At 41.3% G+C, this 23,496-nt stretch overlaps 1 protein-coding gene across 1 annotated transcript in view; it reads right to left on the bottom strand.

Annotated features, from left to right (window-relative positions):
- ITGA9 (integrin subunit alpha 9) overlaps positions 1–23,496 on the bottom strand; it is a 195,351-nt gene that overhangs the window by 30,268 nt on the left and 141,587 nt on the right. Inside the window, exons 19-23 of the mRNA XM_026052323.1 lie at positions 17,802–17,888; positions 16,353–16,432; positions 13,260–13,349; positions 10,467–10,575; positions 7,807–7,914 (exon numbers count right to left, since the gene is read on the bottom strand). Of these exons, the coding sequence (XP_025908108.1) occupies positions 7,807–7,914; positions 10,467–10,575; positions 13,260–13,349; positions 16,353–16,432; positions 17,802–17,888 (474 nt within the window). The remainder of the gene's footprint in view (positions 1–7,806; positions 7,915–10,466; positions 10,576–13,259; positions 13,350–16,352; positions 16,433–17,801; positions 17,889–23,496) is intronic.

Genomic DNA, 23,496 nt, shown 5'->3' with positions numbered 1-23,496 from the left:
CTCACTGCCTCCCTTGAGGTATTTATACATGCTGATCAGGTCCCCCCTCAGCCTCCTCTTCTCCAGGCTGAACAGACCCAGCTCCCTCAGCCTTTGCTCACAGGGCAGATGTTCCAGGCCTCTGATCATCCTGGTAGCCCTGCGCTGGACTCTCTCCAGCAGCTCCACATCCCTCTTGTACTGGGGAGCCCAGAACTGGACGCAGTACTCCAGATGTGGCCTCACCAGGGCTGAGTAGAGGGGGATGATCACTTCCCTCGACCTGCTGGAGACGCTTTTCTTAATGCACCCCAGGATCCCGTTGGCCTTCTTGGCCACCAGGGCACACTGCTGCCTCATGGTCAACTTGTCGTCCACCATGACACCCAGGTCCCTCTCTGCGGGACTGCTCTCCAGCAGGTCCACCCCTAATCTGTACTGGTGTCCAGGGTTATTCCTCCCCAAGTGCAGGACCCTGCACTTGCCCCTGTTGAACCTCATGAGGTTTCTCGCTGCCCAGTCCTCCAGCCTGTCCAGGTCCCTCTGGATGGCAGCACAGCCCTCAGGGCTATCAGCTACTGGCTGGATTTTCTGGCTATTGGCTACTGGCTACTGGCTATTACCTACTGGCTGGATTTTCTTCGTGGGCTGTGTAAATGTGAGGATGAAAAGTTCTGAAAAGTGCACAGAGTTCTGAAAAGTGCACAGAGGGCCCAAACAAGTCGGATGGGTTATTTCACCAAATTAGGTATTTGAAGCTATCTGCAAGATATCTAAAAGCAATCACTCAACACAGAGTGTTGGAGGGAATGGAGATATGGTGGGATCTCTTCATGATTACTTAGCCAATCTCTTGTAGACATTTACTCTAGGATGCAATGAGCCACCCTATTGGCATTTTTTAACTTAAACAAAGGAATCTTTTCCTTTTTTTTTTTTCCCAGGAGACCATCAGGGCTCTTATTCTTCCAGGACTCTCTGGCAAGGAATGATTTATTGATACCTTCCATTATATCACACAAGACTGCAATGATGTACTTTCAAATTTAGGACATTTCAATAATTCTTATTTTCATTCAGATACACAAAAAGGCAGGTAAAACCTGCTTTCTATCAAGTAGGAGCTAGAGCTTATATAAACAAGCATCACTGTTTTCAAATCTGTTTTTCCCTTATTTTGCCAAATTTACATCTAAACCACAGATCTTTTACAGTACTTATAAAAGAAAAAGGCTAGATCATGAATCAGCATGTAAAGGTGGCATATAAGTTAAAAGAATTATTCAGCTCTTTCAAATCACCTTCTTAACTATTTTTCAACAGGAACATTTTCACCCATGGCAAAATGGTGAAAGGATAAAATTCAGACACTCCTTTATATAACACACTAAAATAAAATTTTTAAAAAAATGGCTGTCACCTTTTCTCCTTCAGTACTTCCTTCATAGGGAATTCTTCTCCTGATTATTACCAAACCTCCAGCTTCCTCAATGAATCCGATAAGAACAAGTATATATACCTAATTTAATTGGTGAAGCCTCTCTTTTCTTTAAATTCATTCATATGGAAAAGCAAATCAGTCCTCTTTTTCAAACCTGGAATTTCACACATTCGGTCACCAAGATAGGAACTACAGGCAGTTCAAAGGTAGCAAAGCTTTCAGCTGACCCAAGATATTAATCAGACTCCCATATCACATTGGCAGGTCATGAGCTTTGAGTGGCACAGGGGTTGGAAAATGTCAACAACCAAGTAATTTGACAAATTTTACTTCTTTGGTTTAGAAGTTAATCATGAAAGGTCATGCATTCAGTGTTGCCATCCTCTGATTTAACAGCTGAATTGCAGTGCATTTCTCTCCTTTGTTCAGATGATCCTGACCGTCTTTCTTTAAAAACAGGCTTATCTTCATAAATCCAGCTTTTGTACTTGCCATGAACATTCTTGATATTCTGTATCCATGTAAAATTCTCTGCTTATGCTGATGCTGCAGCACTCTCATTTGTGGACGATTTGGGCAAAATAAATACAAAATGGGATGAAATTGTTCAAATATGGTTTCATTTAAAAATCCAAAGTAGAAGTTACAGAGAACTTTCTGCCATGTTTATGTAACTTTGCTGTCTCTTGAAGGCAGTATCCAGCAATGCACGAAAAGATTACTTGCAAGCACTGTAAACAGAGTAAACTCTAACCATGACATGGCCTTTGAACACTGACTCAGATGGTTCCAGTAAAGCAAAACATTAAGATTATTTTTTTGAATTTGGATTTATTTTAAGGTCCTAACTCAGGAAAGAACTTAATGGCCAGGCACCCCTTCCTGTGAAACAATGATATCTAACATCACTTAAAACAGGAGGAAGACACTTAAGGGGGATCTTTCCACACTGCTTTCCACTGGGTCTCATGCCATGTGGTAACCATGCCAGGATGGCATGTGGCGCGTGCCCCCTTCTCCCTCTGTGGCCAGGCTGGAGCCACCAGTTCCTCCTGGAAGTGATGGGGCTCCCCTGCAAGGCCAGATGCAGTCGGTATGATGAGATGCTCTAAATGAGGAGGTGGGGAAATATCTTCAACTTCCTACACAAAATGTTTTGGAACAGTCATTTAAAGAAGCAATTAAAGTAAAGTAGGCAGGAAGGTCAGCAGGTTTCTGTACAATACACTCCCTAGGATGAATAATTTCCTCTAGTAATCTAGCAAAGTCTTTGAATGTGCTGCCAAAATATATGTGTGCATGTGTGTGTACAGCCTCACTGAAATGAAGTGACCACAGGGGGATGATTAATATAAAAGGCTAAAATAATCCATGCTGTAATTACAACATTTTCTTACACAAGCCTCGTAGCAGTGGTGGCAAAGCAGCAGCAGTAGAAGCAGCTGTGGGAACAACAGTGTGTTACATAAAGTGCTATCGGCAAATATTTTTATCTTCACATGCTGGAACTGTGTATATAGGTTTTCTGAGCCAAGACCTGCAACTTCAGAACGACAGAAACTAAACAATTTTAGACTGGCTGCCAACCACAAGGGACCACTCTCAACTAGAGAGTGACGATCCCTAAGCTTGTCCCACAGGTGGAGTGTGCAGCAGCAGCCCAACCACCCCACTGCAAACTCTGGAGCACTCCTGTACTAGCAGCACTTTCGAGAGCTCCAATGGCCTCCCTTTGCTTAAAGCTTTTATATCAGCAGAAGGGTTGCCCAAACATTCATTTTCAACCTGCAGATAGTAAGCAGGAATTAAATCTAAGATTTTAAAATTGCAAAAATTACTTTTCCTCGGGTAAGTGAATAAGAAAAAATCTCCACCAGTTTGGAACCTTCTGTGGATCAAGGTTGCAAGCTTTAACTCTGCGCCTTAAAGTCTTTCTGCTCCTTGCAGATACTACTGTGCAAATGCCAGGAAGAAAAATGACATGAGAGCTATACAAAACCAGCCTTAAAAACATAACCTGTCATCAGCCAGGAAAGACTTGCGGCTCTGGAATTGGCTCCATTTTACTTTTTCTGTTTTAACATTCGTAGGAAGAAAATAATGTTTATTCCAACACTTTTCCTTATTAAACATGACAAGCCATTCAAAGGTCCCATGCTAAGGTAGCCCTCAACTTCAAAGGCAGCTTGGAAAAGGAATTCTTTCCAGTTCCCTCCACGTGGTTCATTTATTTTCAATACAGCTTTTCATTGTTTCTGAAACCTTATTGATAACCAGGTGTTACAGATGTGCACTCCAGATCTCATCTGCCCAGAGAGAAGAACCAGAGGTGCAGAGCGTCTACATGGAGCACAACGTGACAGGTGGAGAACATCTGCAAGCGAGTCACCTAAACAGGCTCTTAAAAATAAATGCTTGTTGGCCTGCATGATACTTGCAGCTTCCACACGCACACGCAGCACTTGCTCTGCATTACCACCATGGTGCTTTGATGCTGGTGACAATGGTCTCACTGGGCTCCCAAGAGCTTGGCAGCTCCGTGGAGCATCGTCCCTCCAAGACCGGGATCAGGTTTAGCCGCCTGCACTACATTTGGCTTCCAGTTCAAACAGACAAACCCAGTTCCCAACTGTTAGTCTCTTGCTCCTCACAACTGTGTTTACCTTTGCTGAAAATAAAAATAAATAGGAAGGGAACAATCTGATCCACAGCTGTAATACCATCATTGGAGGAATCCAGGAGTCACTGCTAATTTATCAACAGCTTCAGGAAACACAAATACCCTGGTTAATTTGGTACAAACTACTGCTGTGAAACTCTTCTTGGATGCCCCAGAAAGCGGTTTCTTTGGCAAGTCAAAGTTATGTTTCCCTCGCCCTCCAAATTAGCTTGTTATTCAAAGGAAATTACTAGTCTTTCAGCTGAAAACCAAGTCTTATGCTTGGTTAAAATCCAAATTATGCACAAGTTTAAGGAGCAGTACTTTCCCCTGTTGAAAAACAGATAATCAATGTCCTCAAGAGAAAAAAATATATATTTCTGTTAAAATTATTCCTATTGTATATGTTATTATGCCTTTCTGTGTACTCATTCATGCTTTGCCTGCCACAGCACTTTCACCTATTATCTGAAGTATTGCATTAATTTTGTTTTAACTTGGCTTTAAGCCTCTGCAGGAAAGAAAATACAAAACTGTGTAATACAAGCAAGTATTAATTTGACTTTTCTACCTTATGCTTCTAAATGGTATGACCACTGCAGACCTTGAGTATATCCTGTGTAAAAGTCAACATCAACAGTGAAATTCCACAGTTATAATCACTTGTAAAACTTTTAGCATTTCCTTCTAAAACTTCTACTAAAGAGAAAGTCCATTTTTTTCATTCAATTATATATATATTTTTATTTTCTTTTCTGTTTTTTTTACTGTTGATCCATTTCTTTTACTCATTACGGGATTCATTGGGAGAAATGCTGCATAAACTCCCAAAATATGGGAGCATCTCTAAAACAAACTTCCAAACACCAAAATGTCTCTGTGACCTGAACAGCTCTACAAGAAAATCTTAAAGCAGTTTCTGCAATATAGCCAAACGCTTTGAGCAACAGGAACAGCAGAAGCGTGAGAGCTGTCATTTCCTACAAAAGCAGCAAGATAATTCCCATTAACACCTCCCAGAGATACAGACAGTTCCAGGCGGCCATATGTGACTCTTATTATTTTTTGTGACTGAAGGGAAGACTATAAAAGTCAACACAATATGAAGGAATTAGCTCCCGGCACAATTTAATGTGCTATGCGTATATTTGAGACACACACTCCTGTGGGTTTTATGCATGTTTTCACTCCTAAATGTCACTGCTGTACTGTACATCAGAGAAGCAACAAAAGCTTTTTTGACTTTTCATAGGAGAGGACGATGGCCTCAACTCTCAAATGCCATGTCAGCAGCATGAGTTGCAAGTGTCAATTACTAATCCTCTCTGTACCATGAATCTTCTGACAGCTATTCTGAAAAGTCTGGCAGTACTGACACCTACAAAAGCGAGAGAAAGGTATAATTTCAGAAAAAGTGGCATTGTCTGAAGGGATGCTATCACTCTGTACTGAAGTCTAGACTCTGGGAAGCTCAGAATAAGCAAAAGCTCAAAAACCTTTAATGAATACACTTACAAAAACCCTTTGGAAAAACAGCTGTTCTAACTCATTTTCCAAAGTTCATTCCAATTTGCTGCTTCTGGATTTTTTTTTTTTTTTAAGTCTATTTTGTCTGAGAAAAGATGCCTTGAAAAGTTCCACGATTTTAGTTCCCTTTTCAGTCGATAAAAACTCTGTGGGAGAGAAGCAGGATGAAAGAGAGCAGGATGCTTTTCCTGTTAAAACACTAAGCCTGCGGAGACACGGCTTCACTGCCTGGCTCTGACGCAAATTTCCTGTGTGATCTCAGGCAAATCATTCAGCCTTTAAGTCTTTCATTTCATTATCTGTAAAGCAGGGCTAACATCACTATACCTGGCAGGGTCTGCTTGGCTCAAATTCATTACTGAGTCAGAGGTGCTCTGAAAGCCCTGTATGAAAACCCTATAGGACTTTGACTCCAAAACACCAGTCAACACTAGTGTATCCTGAAGATATCATGCCTGCCTGATGCCACTCTTCAGGATGGGGCCTTCAGTGCAAACAGGCTTCACAACGGGAGCCTGAAATTTCTACAAACTGCGAAGCAGAAGAAAGATTCAAGTTGCACTTGAAGAAACATAACTAGTTGGTCAGAAAGGTTGCAGAGCTTGAACCTACACGTGTTTCTAGCATGGTGCTTGAAGCCATGGTGCCCAGCTGGACCTCCTCTAGTTAAGCCCCCCAAAGTAATGGTAATGAAAAACATACAGTCCTTTTAAAGCTAAGCCCAATGTTTAAGCTTTTTGCTTTGTTTTGCTATCAGATATTCAGAACAACAGAGCCCAAGTCAAGCCTTAGCAGGGGAAATCAGGGTCTTGGGAGTGGAAGAACAAGGAACTGCCTGGAAATCAGCACTTGTACTCTTCATGGGTCATATGCATCTCAAGTGATCAAAGCATGCAAAACAGGTGGCTTTTCCATAACATTTTGCCAACGCTTCTGGAATAGACAATGCACAGAATCAAGCAATGCCTGAAAGGATCTCATCACCTCTGCCTTCAGAGATGTCACAGAGGTTATCTGCTGCACAGAAGACTGCACTGAAAAAATTAAAAGCATTGCCATGGGAAAATAATGCACAGGCTGGAGACTTAATTCAGTCCAGCTGAAGAATGGACTCCATCTATGCAATGCTGGTGCCTCATACAATGTTGGTTATCCCAAATCCATTTCTTGGCAATTCTCTTTAGTATCCCTGTCAAGTCATATATAGCTAGCTCTTTTATCTGCCAGTAGCTTGGCATGGCACAGGGCAAGATACCTGCTTAGGAAGGTCTTATTGAATCTGTAGTTCAGATGTATTGAATCCATTTGTATGGATTGAGTGACAACCTGCATACTGAGGGTGGTAATACTCTTCAGCCAAATTCCTAGAAAAGTAGCCATGAAGGAAGTGTCATGCTTCTTCTCAAGCTCTTTTTGAGTTCTTGAGCTGATGGAAGGAGCTGGTTCCTTCTCACAGAAAACAGAGCACTGAATTTCAAGGATAAATTACCTCAATAGTGAGGTTTTCCTTCTACTGCCCACCACAGTATAAATGATGATATTTCAGTGGTTAAACAGAAGCTTTGAAAATAATAAATAAATATTAGAGATGGAATCTAAGAATGTATCTCTTTTACCACAACATATTTTGGCTTTCTTTGTAGTTGACATACACCATCTTTTGAAAAATGCTATGTTGAAAGAAAAAAAATATTAAAAGAACAGTCAGAAAGAGGAAAATGTAGTACGGACTAGAATTTACAGAATAATACATACTGATGTTGCATTCAGATCTAGATAGCATTTTGCAAATGACTATATAAAAAAAAAAGATGTGAGTCAGCTTGGTAACATGTTCTCCTCATACTACATCTACTACTTAATCAGGGTGGCCTGAATCCTCTTTGGAGGTGTGATTCTGGGAATTACCCACATTTCCTTCAGGATTAGACTAACCCACACTTACGCTGCACTGTGACACAGCAGGCACACACACAATTACCAAGGCCATTGGTCCTTGGTAAGGGATGGCAATTAACAGCTGGCAGGGCCCTAATTTGCATTTTTTACACCATTTGACACAGTTACTTATCTGTCCACGGGTACAGGTATTATCTGAAAAAAACAGCCGATTCATCCAGTTCTATTGGATACTCATCAATCCATTCTTCAATATCTCTCAGTGCCTCTCTTTGCTCAGCACACACCGAAAAGTACTCACCATCATCTGCTGAACGTGAAATATTTCGGCTCCGGTGGCGGACAGGCGGTTTGGAAATGAAATGTCAAGATAAGCTCCAGGAAGAGTGCTTGGTCCAGCATTGTAGACCTTCAAGAGTGAACATACATATAGATGAGTGCCTACTTACCACTATTTATAAATGAGAAGCTACGGTAGGACTAGACTTGGGAGGATGGGTAAGTTTGCAAAAAGACTCAAGCTAGTCTTGAGACTAAGTCTTAAGTCTCTAAGTCTCTAAGCTAGACAGAAGTCTTTCAGTCTCCCCTGACAAAGACTACTTCTGTAAGCATCAGGACAGTCAAAGGTTTCACTTACCTGACAGTCTTTAATCACAGCTCATGTATCAAGTGAGAGTCGTTTTGCAGGATAATTACTAGTTATCAATAATAAATAACATGGTACTATTGCTCTACATACAGAGCAACATTGCTAAAGCTGCTTTGCGTGCTTTAGTAGCAAAATCCAGAAGGTTGTAGAAAATGTATCTATCAACATTCCCTTTTCCATCTGGTAACCATGGCACTATATTCTGCAAATGATTTTCTTATGGGGGCAGAAGTCAAGGTAATGACAACTGTGACTATTGGACTGTGTGTTTTCTGACTGAATTGCCAGGAAGTCTATGTAGACAACTTTGAAATAAGGGGGTTTATTTAAAATTAAGAAAATGGTGGGAAGAAAAGCCTTCACTAACTTCCCCACAACCTTGCCACAATAAATCAAAATATTTCCACCTCTGAAAAGGATCCAGTGAAAACTCCAAAATTTCTGGGGTTTTGTTCAAAAAATAAAATCCAAGGAAAATTTTCAATGAAAATAGATCTCCTGGCTATTTCTAATGCCACAAACATAACTACACACAGTAAAAGCATTCAGCATTTTAGAATATTTATCTGCACTAATCCTATGCTCTCTAAAGATGCAGCAATCAGTTGCCAATCATGTAAAGTACAAATATGTGCATACAACAACAACAGGTTTTCATTCCTCTGACACTGTTTAAATTTGAAGAAATGCCTGACTGATAAAGAGGATCAGTGCATGAAGCCAAATCCTTACAGAAACCCTGAGGCTCCAGGCAGGGGGAGAAATCCCACTACAATGGAGCATGATAAATGCTGCATGAAATACAAACATAATGCATCAAGTTCACATTTAAAAAAACACTGGATCATCTCATTGCAATCAGATGTAAGAGTTAACGCAGAAGAGACATTTTGATTGTACATCTTAGTTCCCAACAAAATCAATGCACAGATCTCTATTAACATCTGACATAGTGTAGATTTTCACATATAAAAATTTCAATAAAGCTCTGTGGTTTTTTGTAAACCATCTTTTGTTTTTGCTTAAGAAACTACAATTTTTCTCCATATGGAAAAGTTTAACAAATGGCAGGCAAATCATTAAAAACAATTAAGTAAACAGTGATACAAACCATTCTTTGACCATTTTCAAACTCCCTACTTTCTGACACGCACAGTTATAAGGTTAACTGCTTTACCAAGGAACAGATCTGTGACTTGTTATAGTGCTATTTTCTATTTCTATATGTAAATATGTAAATATGTAAAAAAATACATTTTTTAAAATACTATAATCTACAAATATTTTCATGACACACAGAAGGAGGAGGACAAGTGGTGGCTCTGCCAATATATCCTCTCTTCCTCATCCGTTATCACTTTGCTTTATTGAAAATAATCTAGTCAAGCCATCAGTACATATGGTCTTTATCTATTTCTAATCAATAACTGTTTATGGGAAAAAAAATAAAAGAAAAAGACCTATAAATCCCCAAGAATGAAATGAGAATCACCAGAATTAATAGCCTCCTTCACAAAGGTTTATCCTTTGTGTGAAATCCTGCTTTCACTCTTTCTCAGTAAAGAGCTAAGGGCACCACATGACAGTGGGGGCTTAACCGCCCTAGGCCACAGTCTGTCCAAGCAGTGGACACATGTTATTCATTATGTGCTGAGTGGCACTCACACCTAGGAGAAAGAAAGGGGAAAAAAGGAGGAAAGGCTATTTTCCATAATAAATGATTCCCCCACCTTTGCATGATTTATCATTCCCTGGTTCCATCTAGTGGTCAAAAAGGATTTGAAGTGCTTGTAGCATATATGGTGTGGGCTGTGAAACTTGCTCCTTTTGGTCCCACCACAAGAGCTTGTTAAAGTACATATTCCATACATTTGGCACTCTCAGGAATCCACTTAACAGCCATGGAAAGCATAATCTATATATAATATTCACCGAGAGGCATCTAATTAACCCTTCTGATGGATGAAGCCTCACCTCCTCTTTGCTGGATGCTCCACTTGGAACCTTGTACTACATCCATGATGCGGCACTTTAATAACTAGTGCTCTTCCCTCACACATGATGAAAAGTAAAATGGAAACAAGTGGGAGCAGTTAATTCCTAAGGAATTGAGGCATCCTGCTTGTAGCTCTTGCAATGATGCATTCTGACAAGGAAACATGCCACCACTGTCCACCATACCTATGATATCCAACCAAGCACACCTTGTGTAGCATACTGTACAGACGTGGAAACATGCCCCAGAGCCCATGCCACCCCCAAAATAAAAACAATACAAAATCAGAAAGCAATCGGGAAGGGATCAACTTTACCTGCAGCGTGAAGTTAAGAGACTGGAAAAGACATTCGTGGTTTTCCAAATGAACGAAGTTGGATGTTTCCACAGAGTCCCCGTAGAAAAAAGAAGTAGGGAAGACCTCTCTGAAAGATCAAGACACTGATTTAGTCTTGGTGACAAGCACAACTTACGAAATATATCTGTGGCTAAATGCATCACACCTCTCGTATTTCAACCACGGAGAATTCTGTAGAACCATTTAATACTTTAATATTTTAAGCCAGTATTTGTGATTTCATTTCCTCTTAACAGCAGTAGCATCTCAACTGATCAGGCTTAGCAAGCTGCCAGCAAAGCAGATTTCTCTGATTACACCTCTGTGTTTCTCCAGCCTGATCACAAAACCTCCTGTCCATGGCTCTCTGCCATGCGTGATTTGTGCAAGTCCTAGAGCTTGTGTCGCACTGGAGATCGCTATGCTACTAAATTAATCTGAGAAATCAGTTAGTGATAGGAATTGTTTCAGTTACATAATCCTGTAAATAACATTTCAACTTTAACTGCTGTTTCACAGAACATTTCATGAATAAGCACTTCATTAATGATCTGCCCTTCGCAACCTCAACTATTACCACATGGAGGAAGGAAAGCCCAGAGGAGGGTATGACTCGCTTTGAGCTATGGTGGCCAAGGCTTTTCAACTGCTCTTCTCTTATTACAGCACCAAACACACTGTGGTTTAATCAGGGAAGACTTGGAGGCACAATAGAGAACTTAAAAAACCCATGGAAGAAAGTCAGAAATGTTTTTATCATCCTTTTTGCCTCCATCTAATCACAGGGCTGTTCCACTGGCTGGACAGGGTTCTCCACTCTCCAAACGCCAGGTTGATGGCGTTTCAGACAGACTGTGGGGAGTGCCTATCTAACCCCATGCTTTCTTCCCAGCATGGGGTTACAGATCCCAGAGATCACTGATTTTTAAGCCTGGATTTTGAGCCTGTCTTGGTACATCTTCTTCCTCCCAGCCTGCCTCCTATGCCAGGGTCTGCCCTACACAGATTTGCTATTCCTGTCTACAACATTGTGCCAGAAGGCTCATCCCAAGGAGAATACAGGGCTACTTTTGGGGCTACTTATGACCGGGGTAAGGTTCTCTCTCTTGTAGATTCTGATACAGAATAACTAATAAAACTAATTAATTAAACTATAACTAATAAAAATGATGTATACTGTCTGAAAAAATATTACTAATATTTCCAATGCTAGGAACATTTTCCCCCCAGCAAGCCACCTTGGATTACCTTACTCCTGGTAATCACACATTCTTGCACTACGTGAGCTAAGCTTAAGGTTATGTCAAAGAAGAAAAGAATCCTCAGAGTCAGTTCAATGCAGTGAACAAACTCAGTGGGCCCTTGCTTTGAAAAACGAACATTCTGCAGGGAAAGTAAGGTGTATCAGGCTTTTGGCAGGCAATATTCTGCAGGTGACAAAGATCTAAAGACACAGACCAAAGCTTTTATATCTGTAAAGCTCTCACGGCATCCAGAAACAAAGGATAGAGTGATTTTAATTGCTGTTGAATCCACAACTATAAAAACATTCAAAAACATTTGAAATACAATGTTGAGACTGTATTCTCAACATGGAGGAGCTGTGTGCTCCTGCTAGTCATCTTGTGAGGTCTGAGAGTGCTCTTCACTTCTCTGGGCGGGTTCAAGCTCATCTTCCACCCACTCTGACTACTGTAGCAGTAACTAAGGGATTTTGCTCCTATGCAAGGAGAGGCAAATTCAGCCTTATGTGATCAAACTCAGTCTGAGTTTATTCAGTATTTCAGCCAAACCATATGTCAGTGCAAGTACCTTCTTTCCCACATACACAGCACGGTGCTTTGGTCATTTAGTCAATACATACTCTCTGGGGCTTGCAGTAAATGGCAGCTAAAACAGACACGGACCCGTTCGGGACTTTGCTTCCCAGTTCCCAAGCTTTTACTTCCCCAGTATAAAAGTGTCAAGCTTCTCAGTCTATGTGGATGCTAAATCACCTCTTGTGACCAGGTGACCGAATTCCAACTCAACGTTGCCTGTGCTCAAGGATAATGCAACTCTTGAGGCTGAAACTCAAAGTTTGGATCCTACGCCTAAATCGGTAATGCTGAAAGGGGAAGGCAGGACCCCCTAGGACAAAACCAGAATCTTGTCCCGCTTCAGCCCCGGCAGAGGACAGCACTAAACGTTATACAAGTATCTCAGTCAAAAGAACAAGTGGGGCCTCTCTGCTGTTATCAGACGCCGTGCAGACTAGGGAACAGAGGCAGTGGGAAAGGGAACAGAGGCAACTTCTGATTGTGAAATTAAACAGAACGACAAACAGCGAGACCTCCCCCGGCTCCTTAAAATCCCAGAACATCTGACCCTAACCTTTGGCCTGGCAATTCTCAACCACATCCTTCAGACATGTCCCAAGGAACAAGATGTGATTTACTTTCTCTCATTTTATTGTAAGGTCCATCATATCCATACAATTCACTTGAATTCAAATAAAATTCCTAAAATACCTCTTATAAATTCCATGGCAGCTAATTAGTACTACTTAAAATGGTGCAAGAAAGAGGTACAGTGGTGGAATGAAAGGAATGATAAATAAAATTCCCAGATAACAAATGAGGTTGTCTTTATTTTCAGGGTCTGGGAAACAAGGAAAAATCAACATTCTGGCTACATCCAAACAGAGAGAAGAATGCAATTTTCCACAGACTCACATGTTATTGTTAGGATTATTATTATTTTTGTTGTTTTCATCTGATGACTGGTACTTACCCATTGACAGATGAGTCTACCTCATGCATCAAAGGTACTGACAGGGTGAGAGTATTATCATGTAGAGACTCAGCGCGTTCCAGGTTGCCACTGCATCAGGAAAGAAAGAGAAACGTGCTGTAAACCCACAGCCTTTGCAACAAATCACACAGTTACCCAGCTACCATCTCTCTGCCTCTTCCTCTGAGCCTCTCAGCGATGTCGTCGCTCCTTAAGAAGCCTCTTAGAGATTAAGAGTTACATGTGTTTATCGCACTTTGGAGAGGGCGCACACATAAAGCTTGTTCTGCTTGGCTCTTTCCTGTGGCTGTGAAATGATCAGGCACACAGTGAAAAAATCTTTGAGCAAGGTGATGCGCAAAGTCAAACGGAAGGGCAAAGCTGCAGCAAGCGTTGCACTCAGTGAGCAGAAACAAGGACATTTGCACTCCACACGAGGGTCTGGTTTTTTCCCAGACAGACTTTCCATCAGTTTGTGAGGGATCTCACGGAAACTCTTCCTTCAATAAATGAAACCGTGCTTTCTTTGTAGCTTCACAGTAAAGCAGCACGCCTGTGAGCATCGTAAAGCAGCACCACTGTGAGCAGCTTTGTGGCTTAGACTCTCGCACTGAACTGGCCCAAAGCATTCAATCATTCCATTTCCTAAATACAAGTATTTAGTCAGTTTTCTTTTTTTTTACCCATCCATTTTTATTTTAAGTTTCAAGCATTGGCGCACCACACAGTCAAAGTGCAGAAGCAAGGAGAAAAACTAGCGATAATCTCTTTTTTGAGAGAGTACATTTCAGTGGTAATTTCTTTACTACTGACTCTGCAAAGGATTCCCGCAATGCATGTCTAGCAGGCAAACTTGCAAATATTTTAATTCCACCGTAAGTCTGTTTGGTGTGTGCAGAAAAACAATCTTGAAAAATATTTGTCACATACAGTTCCAATTTCTTCTGTAATGAATCAGCAATCGCTTCTGCTTTGCATTTCATAAAATTTGCTCACAAATCTATCTGCCTGGCAAAACTAAAGAGGTGAACCTATTTATTTTAGGACAGACCTATTGAGACTACAGCAGACAGTATGTGATTCTGCAGAACATCCCGGATGATACCTCGCAGATGATGACAGCTGTCAATCAGATTATGAAAACAGAACCTGCTGGCCACATACTTACAGCTCAGCTTTCTGCAATGATCACTGGTTATGATTGCTAATAAGAAATGCCATGGCCCAGAAAGAAAAACCCACTAATCAAGTTAGGCAAAAACATTAAATAAAAGCTCAAAAGAGGGTCCAAAAGGTAGTTATTTATCATCCAATGCAAATATCAAATTACCATGGGACCAAGTGAAACAAGTAAGCAGAATCTCGCAAGATCTCTGCTCTGTGCATGCTGATCTGTTTCAAAAGAACAGAAAGGGAGAATACAGCTGGATGGTAGATCTAGAAAGTTTTTTCACTCCACTAAGTAAGCAAACGACTTGTTGTACCTTTTTTTAGAAGCAAAAAGAATAAATGCAATGTTTCATCCCCTGATCACTTTCACCTAGAACAGAATCAGTCTCTTGTTACAGATGCTGCTGCCAAATTTGTAGTTACAAGTGAGAGGTTAAGTGGACACTTGAAGGGCAATTTTTACTTTCCCGTGACCGTGTGCTATGATCAAGAAGTTCTCCACATCCAGTTATTTGAAAATAAGAAATTTTCCTTTTGAAACAAGTAACTTCATCCAAACCCTTCTGAGCTTCTGCACTCTACCACTGTCGTCTTCCTCACTCCACCTAAAGGCACAGCCTAACCCAACAGATCGGGCTCAGCACCCTGAGGTTACTGAGGAAAGCCTTGTGCTGTGCAGGGCAAGCAGATGAAAGGGATGGTCTGGAAATCACCAGCTAAGCCAACTTAAAGTGCTCCTGACTTATCTTTGCTACTGCTGGCATTTGTACTCCAGCTCTTGAAGTAGCTCGCTGACCTAGAAATATCACAGGTCAGCTGAGCACAAGATGAACTCATGGAGAATAAAACATCTCTAATATATAAGACCCAGTCTTGTCCTTCTGCTGCGAGGTCTCATTTATAGTATTTCATACCCACCCCATATGCTGGAGAACCTTATTCCTCACCCACCCCTGTTACTGGAGGGGAAAAAATTACACTCACACTCAGCAACTGCTAGTCCCCATCTCTCATCCCCAGCTGTCCTGCATGGACTTCTAATTGGGGAGGAGAATTCAGACTGGGGATCTTTATTTGGACACAGGTGGGTATGAAAGTGGCCCACTCGCACAGAAAGGGAAAGCGGTCACATATTCAACACCCAGTCACACACCCAACACATTGGAGCAGTGATTTAGTGCAGGGTTATTAAAACCATGCTACTTGCAATTCCCACGCAAATACAGATGGTAGCAGTCACCCAAGGAATTTGCTTCAATATGGCTAATCATTTTAGGAGGCACAGGGTGTGTTATACCTTTTGTTTTGCTCCAGGTCAAATCCCTGTGCACACGTCATACCACCACTGGTTAAGACTGGCAGCACCCTATTCTCACAGAGTTTGTGCCACCCTTTGGGAAGTAGCTCCATCAGCTGTTTCATACACTCTTCTAAAGATCCCCAGGGGGAAAAATGGATACACAACTTCAGAAGCTGCCACTGATGATCCCTGATCATCTGATGAATGCATTTTTTTTTCCTTTTTTTTTTTGGTTTGCATCCAAGCACACTTACTTTGTTCAAAAGCTGGAACAAATGGGTCTGCCTGGTGCTGATTGTCAAGTGCAGCTGAGCTGAGCTTGATACAGGGCCCAAAGGGATGGGCGCAGAAACACAAGGACCTTCTGAGTGAGAGAGCACAAAATGCTCTTTCAGAATCCCAACTGCGTAGCAGAAAAATACCAAGCACCATCCTACCCCTTTCTGCAGGGGGTAGAGAGACATGGCTCCTCTCTATTAGCGAAATAAAAGCATTTAGCTCCAAACGTTTGCCCTCATTTTTTATACAAACACATACGTGTCTAGGATTGTCAAACATGTACAATACACCCTTCATGAAACAAAGAGCCGTCAAGTCACCAAGACATGCAGAGGTTCCCTTACCTTTGGGCAGTGACAAGGAAAGTAAGTGTCTCTTCCTGCCCAGACAAGTGACTCGTGTCAAAGATCACACTGAACTCATACTGCACAAAGAAAAAAAAAATGGCATTTAGTGATAATATATATTACTTGAAAATACATTTATCCTGCAACTTCACATATACATTATATTTTAATGGCTTGACTATACAATAGTTTAAGGCTATTTAATATGTTTAAGCAGTACTTCCTCTACTACAAAATAGCTTTTAAATCACAGAATTTGGGTGTCTGTTTGGGTACTAAAGAGTCAGACTGCTCCCTTGCTGTGAACAGGCCTTCATTAGAATTGTTGTTCCAAGGTATTTTTTAAGCAGATGATCTGCCAGTGGAGCATCCCTTTGGTATAAGTGGACCCACCACCTCAGCACCAATGCGTAGATTGCTTCTTGGTGAAGAAGAGCTTTCAGGGGGGATAAAAGTCATGTTATAAACACGCACAGAGACTTGCAAACACACAAACTATAGCAGCCTTCAGGGCCCTTATCAAATGGACAAAATGAGATGCTAGTTTTCAAAAGAAAATCTACTTGAATGACAATTATAGTGGCATATAAATATTCCACATTTTTTTCTTATCTGTGACTCATGTAAATTTCAGCAGTTAAATGAAAGAAATGAAGATAATCTAACTCTTTCATTGTGAAGTAAAACACTGAGATTCTTCAATTCCAGAGAATAATTTCTAATGCACTTATTTTTACCACCTAAAAACTTAGAGGAGCATATCACAGACAAAAGTACTTAAAGCATTTAATGTGGTCATGTGTCAAGCGACATGGTCATATTTCAGTCCAAATGGAAAGGAATAATTTTTAGAATTTATATGTTCTGGAAAGTTTCAAATCAATTTTGTTCAGATTATGATGAAAATATTTCTCTTCTCATTTTTTTTTGCATGGTAGATCAGTGATTTATACAGATCTGTTCTGTGACAGAAAGAACCCAGCTGCACTTTGAAATATTATGAGCTTATCTTCAACTACCTGAACAAAATCCTCTTTAGAAAGCTACCAGGAGACATAATACAAAAAGTCATTATAATATTTGCATTCTCATTTGCATGAATTCAGACACACTTTTACGTGAGAAGAGACAAAAACAGAGAAGACAACACAACTCGGAGAGAGCCCTCTTCTAATTTTTGGCAGAGAAAATCCAAGTGTTTGGCAGCTACAACTCATGTATCATCTTCCAGTAGTATTATTGCAGCTGATAGGGTGCTGTCATTGACTCTGTCTGGTGGGAAAGAGTACAAGTATCTTCCCATAACTGTGAAAGGCTTGAATATCTTGGTTGGAAGCTACAAAAAATATCAGTCACAAGCACTTAACAAAGCAATTGCTTTCCCAACCACTCCCTGGAGCCAGAGAAGGGAACACCATCACTCTGCAAATGAAAATATGACATTACCCTAGATTTTGATCTCATGAAAGGAAATCCCACGCTGCACTTAAGGAAGTCTGACTCCAGCAACTCACAGGCAATGCCCAGCTCCTCCTATAAGAAAATAAAACAGACAATGAGATGATGGATCTGGGACAGAAGAAAAGACAGATTACTAAGAATTATCCTCGTAATGAAATATCTTAGAAGACAAAAATTTCCCACTGCATCACCATTAATCCCAGAAAACTCAGAGACATTAAAAAAGGAAAAGCGCCGTGTTGTAGTTCCTCACTCCACCTCAGAAAGATTAGTAATTGGAAGCAGACAACTCTCACAGTATTGCTCTCAAAGGCACACCATGGTGAAATACTGCACAGATAAGCATATTAGAATCAGGGGATGAGCCTAAAGCTCTCTGATAACCCAGGCCACCAGTTGTCCCCTCCATTTATTGAAAGCCAGCATGCAAATAGTCCAGATAATAAGGTCCCCCAGGTAGATTCCTGTGATCCAGTATCATAAAAAGAGAATTGTTTTGGGCAACAATGATTGAACCAGGCCATGCACAGATGCAGGAGAAAATGGTCATCTGGGCCTGGTGTCGTTCACTGCCTCGATTGCTTTCTTGGCCCACAGGATGGGCCATGTGAATACCAAGCCCATTTAGTGGTACAATAGCATCATAGAGAGATAAACCTCTTGTCACATAAATCACGAAAGATTATGAACATTGTCAATACTGGAAAGGAAAAAGGTTAGAGCCACCTTATCCCACTTGGCTGCTGCCTGCACTAAACCAACAGAAAAGCTGCTGCTGCTGCATGGGAAGTGTTTTACTGTTCCATAAAATAAGTGCCTGGCTCCCAGTTAGCATGTTCTCACCTCCAGACACCAAAGAGTTTTGTGCATAGTCGCTGTGGGTGGGCTCATCTCACCAAATGGTTAAGAGCGAGGCTCAGCTCCACAGTCTGACATGCACATTTAGATGCCTACACGGTGGATGATCACTATGTGATCTAGGCATTAAAGCTCCAGCTGTAGCCAGCGGAGCCTAGCCATTCTCCACAGGTTGACACAGCCATCCTCCCAGGCTGCCTTCATCTCCAACACAAGTTGGACAGCAGAACAAGTGCTTCATGGGCAAAGCTTCCCCTTCCTTGGCCTTTTCCTCTCCACAGTCTGGGAGGTTTCTCCAGTTTTACGCAAGTGATCAAGCGAGCACGAACTCTGAGCAGCTGCGTAACCAAAAGGAAAACGTCACAGCTGTTTCCTCTGGGAACATTCTGGTACTGTGTTGTTCAAACGGCCCTCGCTGTCTCACTGCAGCGACCCATGAACTCCCTTTCACCAACTCCCAGCCTCTCTTCATTCACCAAGGGTTTCTATTTACATAGTTGTCTGGCGGTGACAGTGGCCAGACGGACCCAAGAGGCCACCCCCTCTCCTCAAGGCTGCATCACGTCAGAGATGTCAAAAAATACGATAACAGGAAGAACTCTTGTCCTGATACCAGAATAAATGCAGCTTTTCTTTATTTTGGATGGCAGTGGCTGGCTGTCTCATCAGTCCTGACCAGATGCCAGTTAATATAGTTATATATGTATCAGATATCTATTATTAATATAAGAGTCTGTTAAGGAAATGATAGATAATGCTGCATCGCACCTTTTTGCTGTGGCTTACAACAGCTTAGTAGGTACAGCAAGCTGCCTTGAGGGACCTTCTGGTTTCATTAACATTAACCATCCAATTTAATGATTAATGCTATTACAACACTATCAATGCTGCAAAGTCGAACTGTGAGATGCCAGGAAATAACAGAAACAAGTCTGCCTGCACCACATGGGTTCAACCGTCTGCACGTTTCCAAATTACACACAGCAAACTTTTCCACGGATCCCTTGCCTTGCTTTGTGATGAGGACGGAGAAGCTCAGCTAATGAACAAATATTTTAGCTTTCCCTCACTGCTCACTGACTGGCCTCAGGCTTTACTTACAGCACACTGTTCTAGAGAGGGGAGAAGTTGTTTCTTCCTGGGGTTTCCTGTAGCATTCAGCTCTACGGCATTTTGGCACAGGGAAAACCCTAAAGGGATTCAATTCCACCATACTCCTGCAAAATGAAGGGCTGGTGCTGTCACCTGACAAACAGGAATGGGAAGCAAGGAGCTTAGGGCTTCTACAGATCTCCAATTTTTTGGATTTTTTTTTTTTTTTTTTTTTTTTTTTTTTGCTTTTGGAAAACCACTTCTCATGGACTTTAGATGACACTGAGTACACAGACCTTCTTCATGCCAATATAACCTAGCTGAGAATCCTGCTTTCTGCATGGGTTTCCATAGCAGAAATTCTAGTTTCCTTACAATATGCAGCCAAAGGGGATAAAGGTTTCCAACTCTAGCTACACAGGGAGACACTTTAGCTGAAAAATATTTTCCTTCTGAAATATTTTACAGCATTTTCTATTTTGGGGAGAGTCAAGCAGATAAACAGCCAGCTAATTAGCCAAATAGCTGTAGTATTACTGCATAATAACTGCAGACCTGGGTGTGAGAAACATGAACCTTGGCCTGACTCACAGTCTCTTTATTTCTTTATCTCAGATAGCGAAGCTCCTGATAATTATGAAATATTAAAACAGACGAGTACAATGTCATCATGAGGCACATGGTATATTCTTCAGCATCGTCTTTGACAAATATAGACCTCAGGAAATATAATGAAGGGTATGAGCAGAGATACATCTCTTGCTTCTTGATAGGTTTGTTTTGAAAGTGTAATATGTGTGGTTTCAGTAGATTCAGCTGTACAGAAAACTGGTAAAAATCATATTATTATAGTGGAGAACCACATGTGGGAATGCTGGTGTTGTCCACATTAGAGATTTAACAGAGGAGGAGAACATTTCAGGAGTGCTCACGCTTTTCTCCATTCCACTGCATCTCCTGCCTATTTTGATGCCTTTGTCCAGTGCACCGTGTGGTCTGCACTGGGCAAGGATAACTATAAAAGCCAAATATCTGGTAGAGGAGCTAAGTCTTGGTAGAAGGGTGTTGCTGGGCACAGGAGATCTAAGTATATCTGACTTCAAGGTGAGAAAAATAAACTCACCTGGGAGCAAGACCTATTCATATTCTCACCTTGCCCCCCATGCACACACCAAATGCAATCTAGCCCTCACTGCCCAAGGCAGCTCAGATAGATGACCAGAAGAGAGCTAAGAGCTCATGGAAAATTTCATTAACACAGGCAAACAGGATTCTCAGCTTGGTCTAAAAACTCTTTCTACATGAGTAGTGCATTTTAACGACATGGAGCCTGGACTACTGGATGTTAACTGACTATCTGGGGATACAGATGCAGAGTAACCCTGGAGTTTGCTCCTGCCTGACCACAGAGCTCATAGCTGAACTGCAAGAGAATGCCACATTTTTCAGGCCACATAAAATAAGTTATCACTAAGAAAATAACTGTTGAGCATTAGGACATTTGATACTAAATCTGCCTCTTGTTGCACGTATTTTGGCATTTAAAAAGCTTGTCTTCTTTTAATAATATTTAATAGGCCCAACGTCCTCCTGATATGAAGATGGACCAATGACAGATAGAGTACACCAATTTATTTCAGGTGGGATGCTGGAAAAGGCTGCTATTACAACCAAACACTACTCTAAGTAGGATGCCACTTATTCCTCCTCCTCTTGCAAGAGAGTTTTAGACATTTTGGAAAATTGCTTGTTTTGACCTAGCAGTCAGTTTTTGCGACCAAGTTTTCAACTTGGTTAACCACCAAACCAAAGGCTTAAGAAGAAGGAAAAGAGAACGTCTTAGCAAAACAGTCCAAGGAATCCCTGGTGGCAGAAAGGCCGCCTGGCTCAGGATAAAACAAAACACCAGGATACAGACGCCGCTTAGACGGGAGCTTCACGCTGACCCAACAAGGCTCCTCACCAAGTTCCCCTGCCTTGAAGGGCTGTGATGAGAATCAGACGAACACATGAAGTGGCACCACGGAAGAGTGCAACACATGGCACCTGAAACTTCCCTACCCTGAACACCTTGAAGAGTCTCCAAATCAGATCATATCATTGTGGTTTTTTTCCCCCTCTGGTAGTATCATATTGCTTGTGCATGATTACTTGTATGCAGCTGCCGATACACCCACAGCTTCTCTAGCTCAATCTCATCCAACTAATAAGTTCCAATCTCAGAAAAAAAAAGAAAAAAAATCTCTCTCTATGAGCCTGATATGGAAGCTCACATAGTCATATTTTGTTTTTATTTCTCCCCCCTTAAGGCCTTTCAGTTCTTCCTCAATTATAGCACCATTTTCCCCTGCACTAATGTAGTCTCCGACCCAGCAGGCTTCACCAGAGTGTCCCCACACCTTGTCCCCATCCAGAACCGACTGCAAGCCAAATGCCCTAAGCATCCCTGCAGGTAACCTCTCCCAGCTCATTATGTCCCCCTTTAACAACCACCAACAGCAGGTTTCTATCTATTTGGGGTTTTTTTTCTGCTAAATTTTGACAGCAAAAGCATCCAAAAGTGACCCTATAGTTTCCTGGTGTTATACTTTGCTCTAGTCCATACTCTCACAAAGCAGGTACGAATACATCCATCCTACCACTTGTTTACAGCCTGCCAGCTCCCTGCTTTCCAAAGCATACAAGCTACCGGCAGAAGCCACAGCCTAAATGCCAACAGGAAACTGCACCAGAAAAATACTCAGCTTGCAGAGCTTGGCCAAATTACGTGCTGGATATGGCTCTGACTGATTTTTTATTGAAATCATACAAAGACGGACAGGAGAAAGTTGTTACATTAATTTCTTGGCTTATGGATAATTTAGTACCTCACTGAAGCCTGAAAATTAGCCTGTGCCAATGACCAAACCTTCTTTAATAATCTTGTAATCAGCTGTTTTTTTCTGAATGGATTAAAGTCACTATGAAAGCACAGAAAACTTCTTCAGTGCAGAATTGTTATATATATATTTTTAGGAGAAAAAAAAAAACAAAACTTGTTAGAAAATGCCTGTACCGACAGTTTGTTTTAATTTCTTTCCTTACCTATAGTCAAATAACAGCATTTTTTCTTTTGTCTAGATGGAAAAATGTCTCCCTTGCAAATCTTGGCTTTTAGCACATATGCTCTGGAACAGAGGAGTAAATGTCCTGGAACCCTTGATAATATGTTGGCAGAACAGCCCTGTTTGGAAGCTGTGGAGATATTACTTGACTTGTTAGGTTTTCCAAAGGGCACAAAAGCAGGACGACAGGAGTGAACACAGAAAGGGCCTGTGTGTGTTGCCAGCAGACACTATCGCTGTTGTTGCTTTTCTGGGTCTATAACATGGATGTGCTTGAGTACAGTCACACCTGACACCACGCGGGGCTCTGAACACTATCTGAACACCACCACAGATGTTCACTATCTGAACAACTCTGAACACTGTCCTCATCACAGGAGTCCTAAAATGAACATGCAACGAAAATACCACAGAGACTTCAGAACTCTCTCTCTCCTCTAGGCATCTGCATCATCTGACCTGCAACAAAGCTAGAGGCTTCAAAGCGGGCATGGGGACTATGTTCTATGGCACCAACATTATTCAGGTATATTTTTGCTATATTTGTACCTTTTTATATACTTATGATGGACTCTGATTTAAAGCACGTACTTTTATCAAAACAATTCTGACTTGTGCTTTGCTGG

Source organism: Nothoprocta perdicaria, unplaced genomic scaffold (genome assembly GCF_003342845.1).
Source record: "Nothoprocta perdicaria isolate Ctin4 unplaced genomic scaffold, notPer1 scaffold_87, whole genome shotgun sequence".
NCBI lineage: Eukaryota > Metazoa > Chordata > Aves > Tinamiformes > Tinamidae > Nothoprocta > Nothoprocta perdicaria.
Note: the sequence above shows the minus strand (reverse complement) of the source record. Positions and strands in the feature narration are given on the sequence as shown.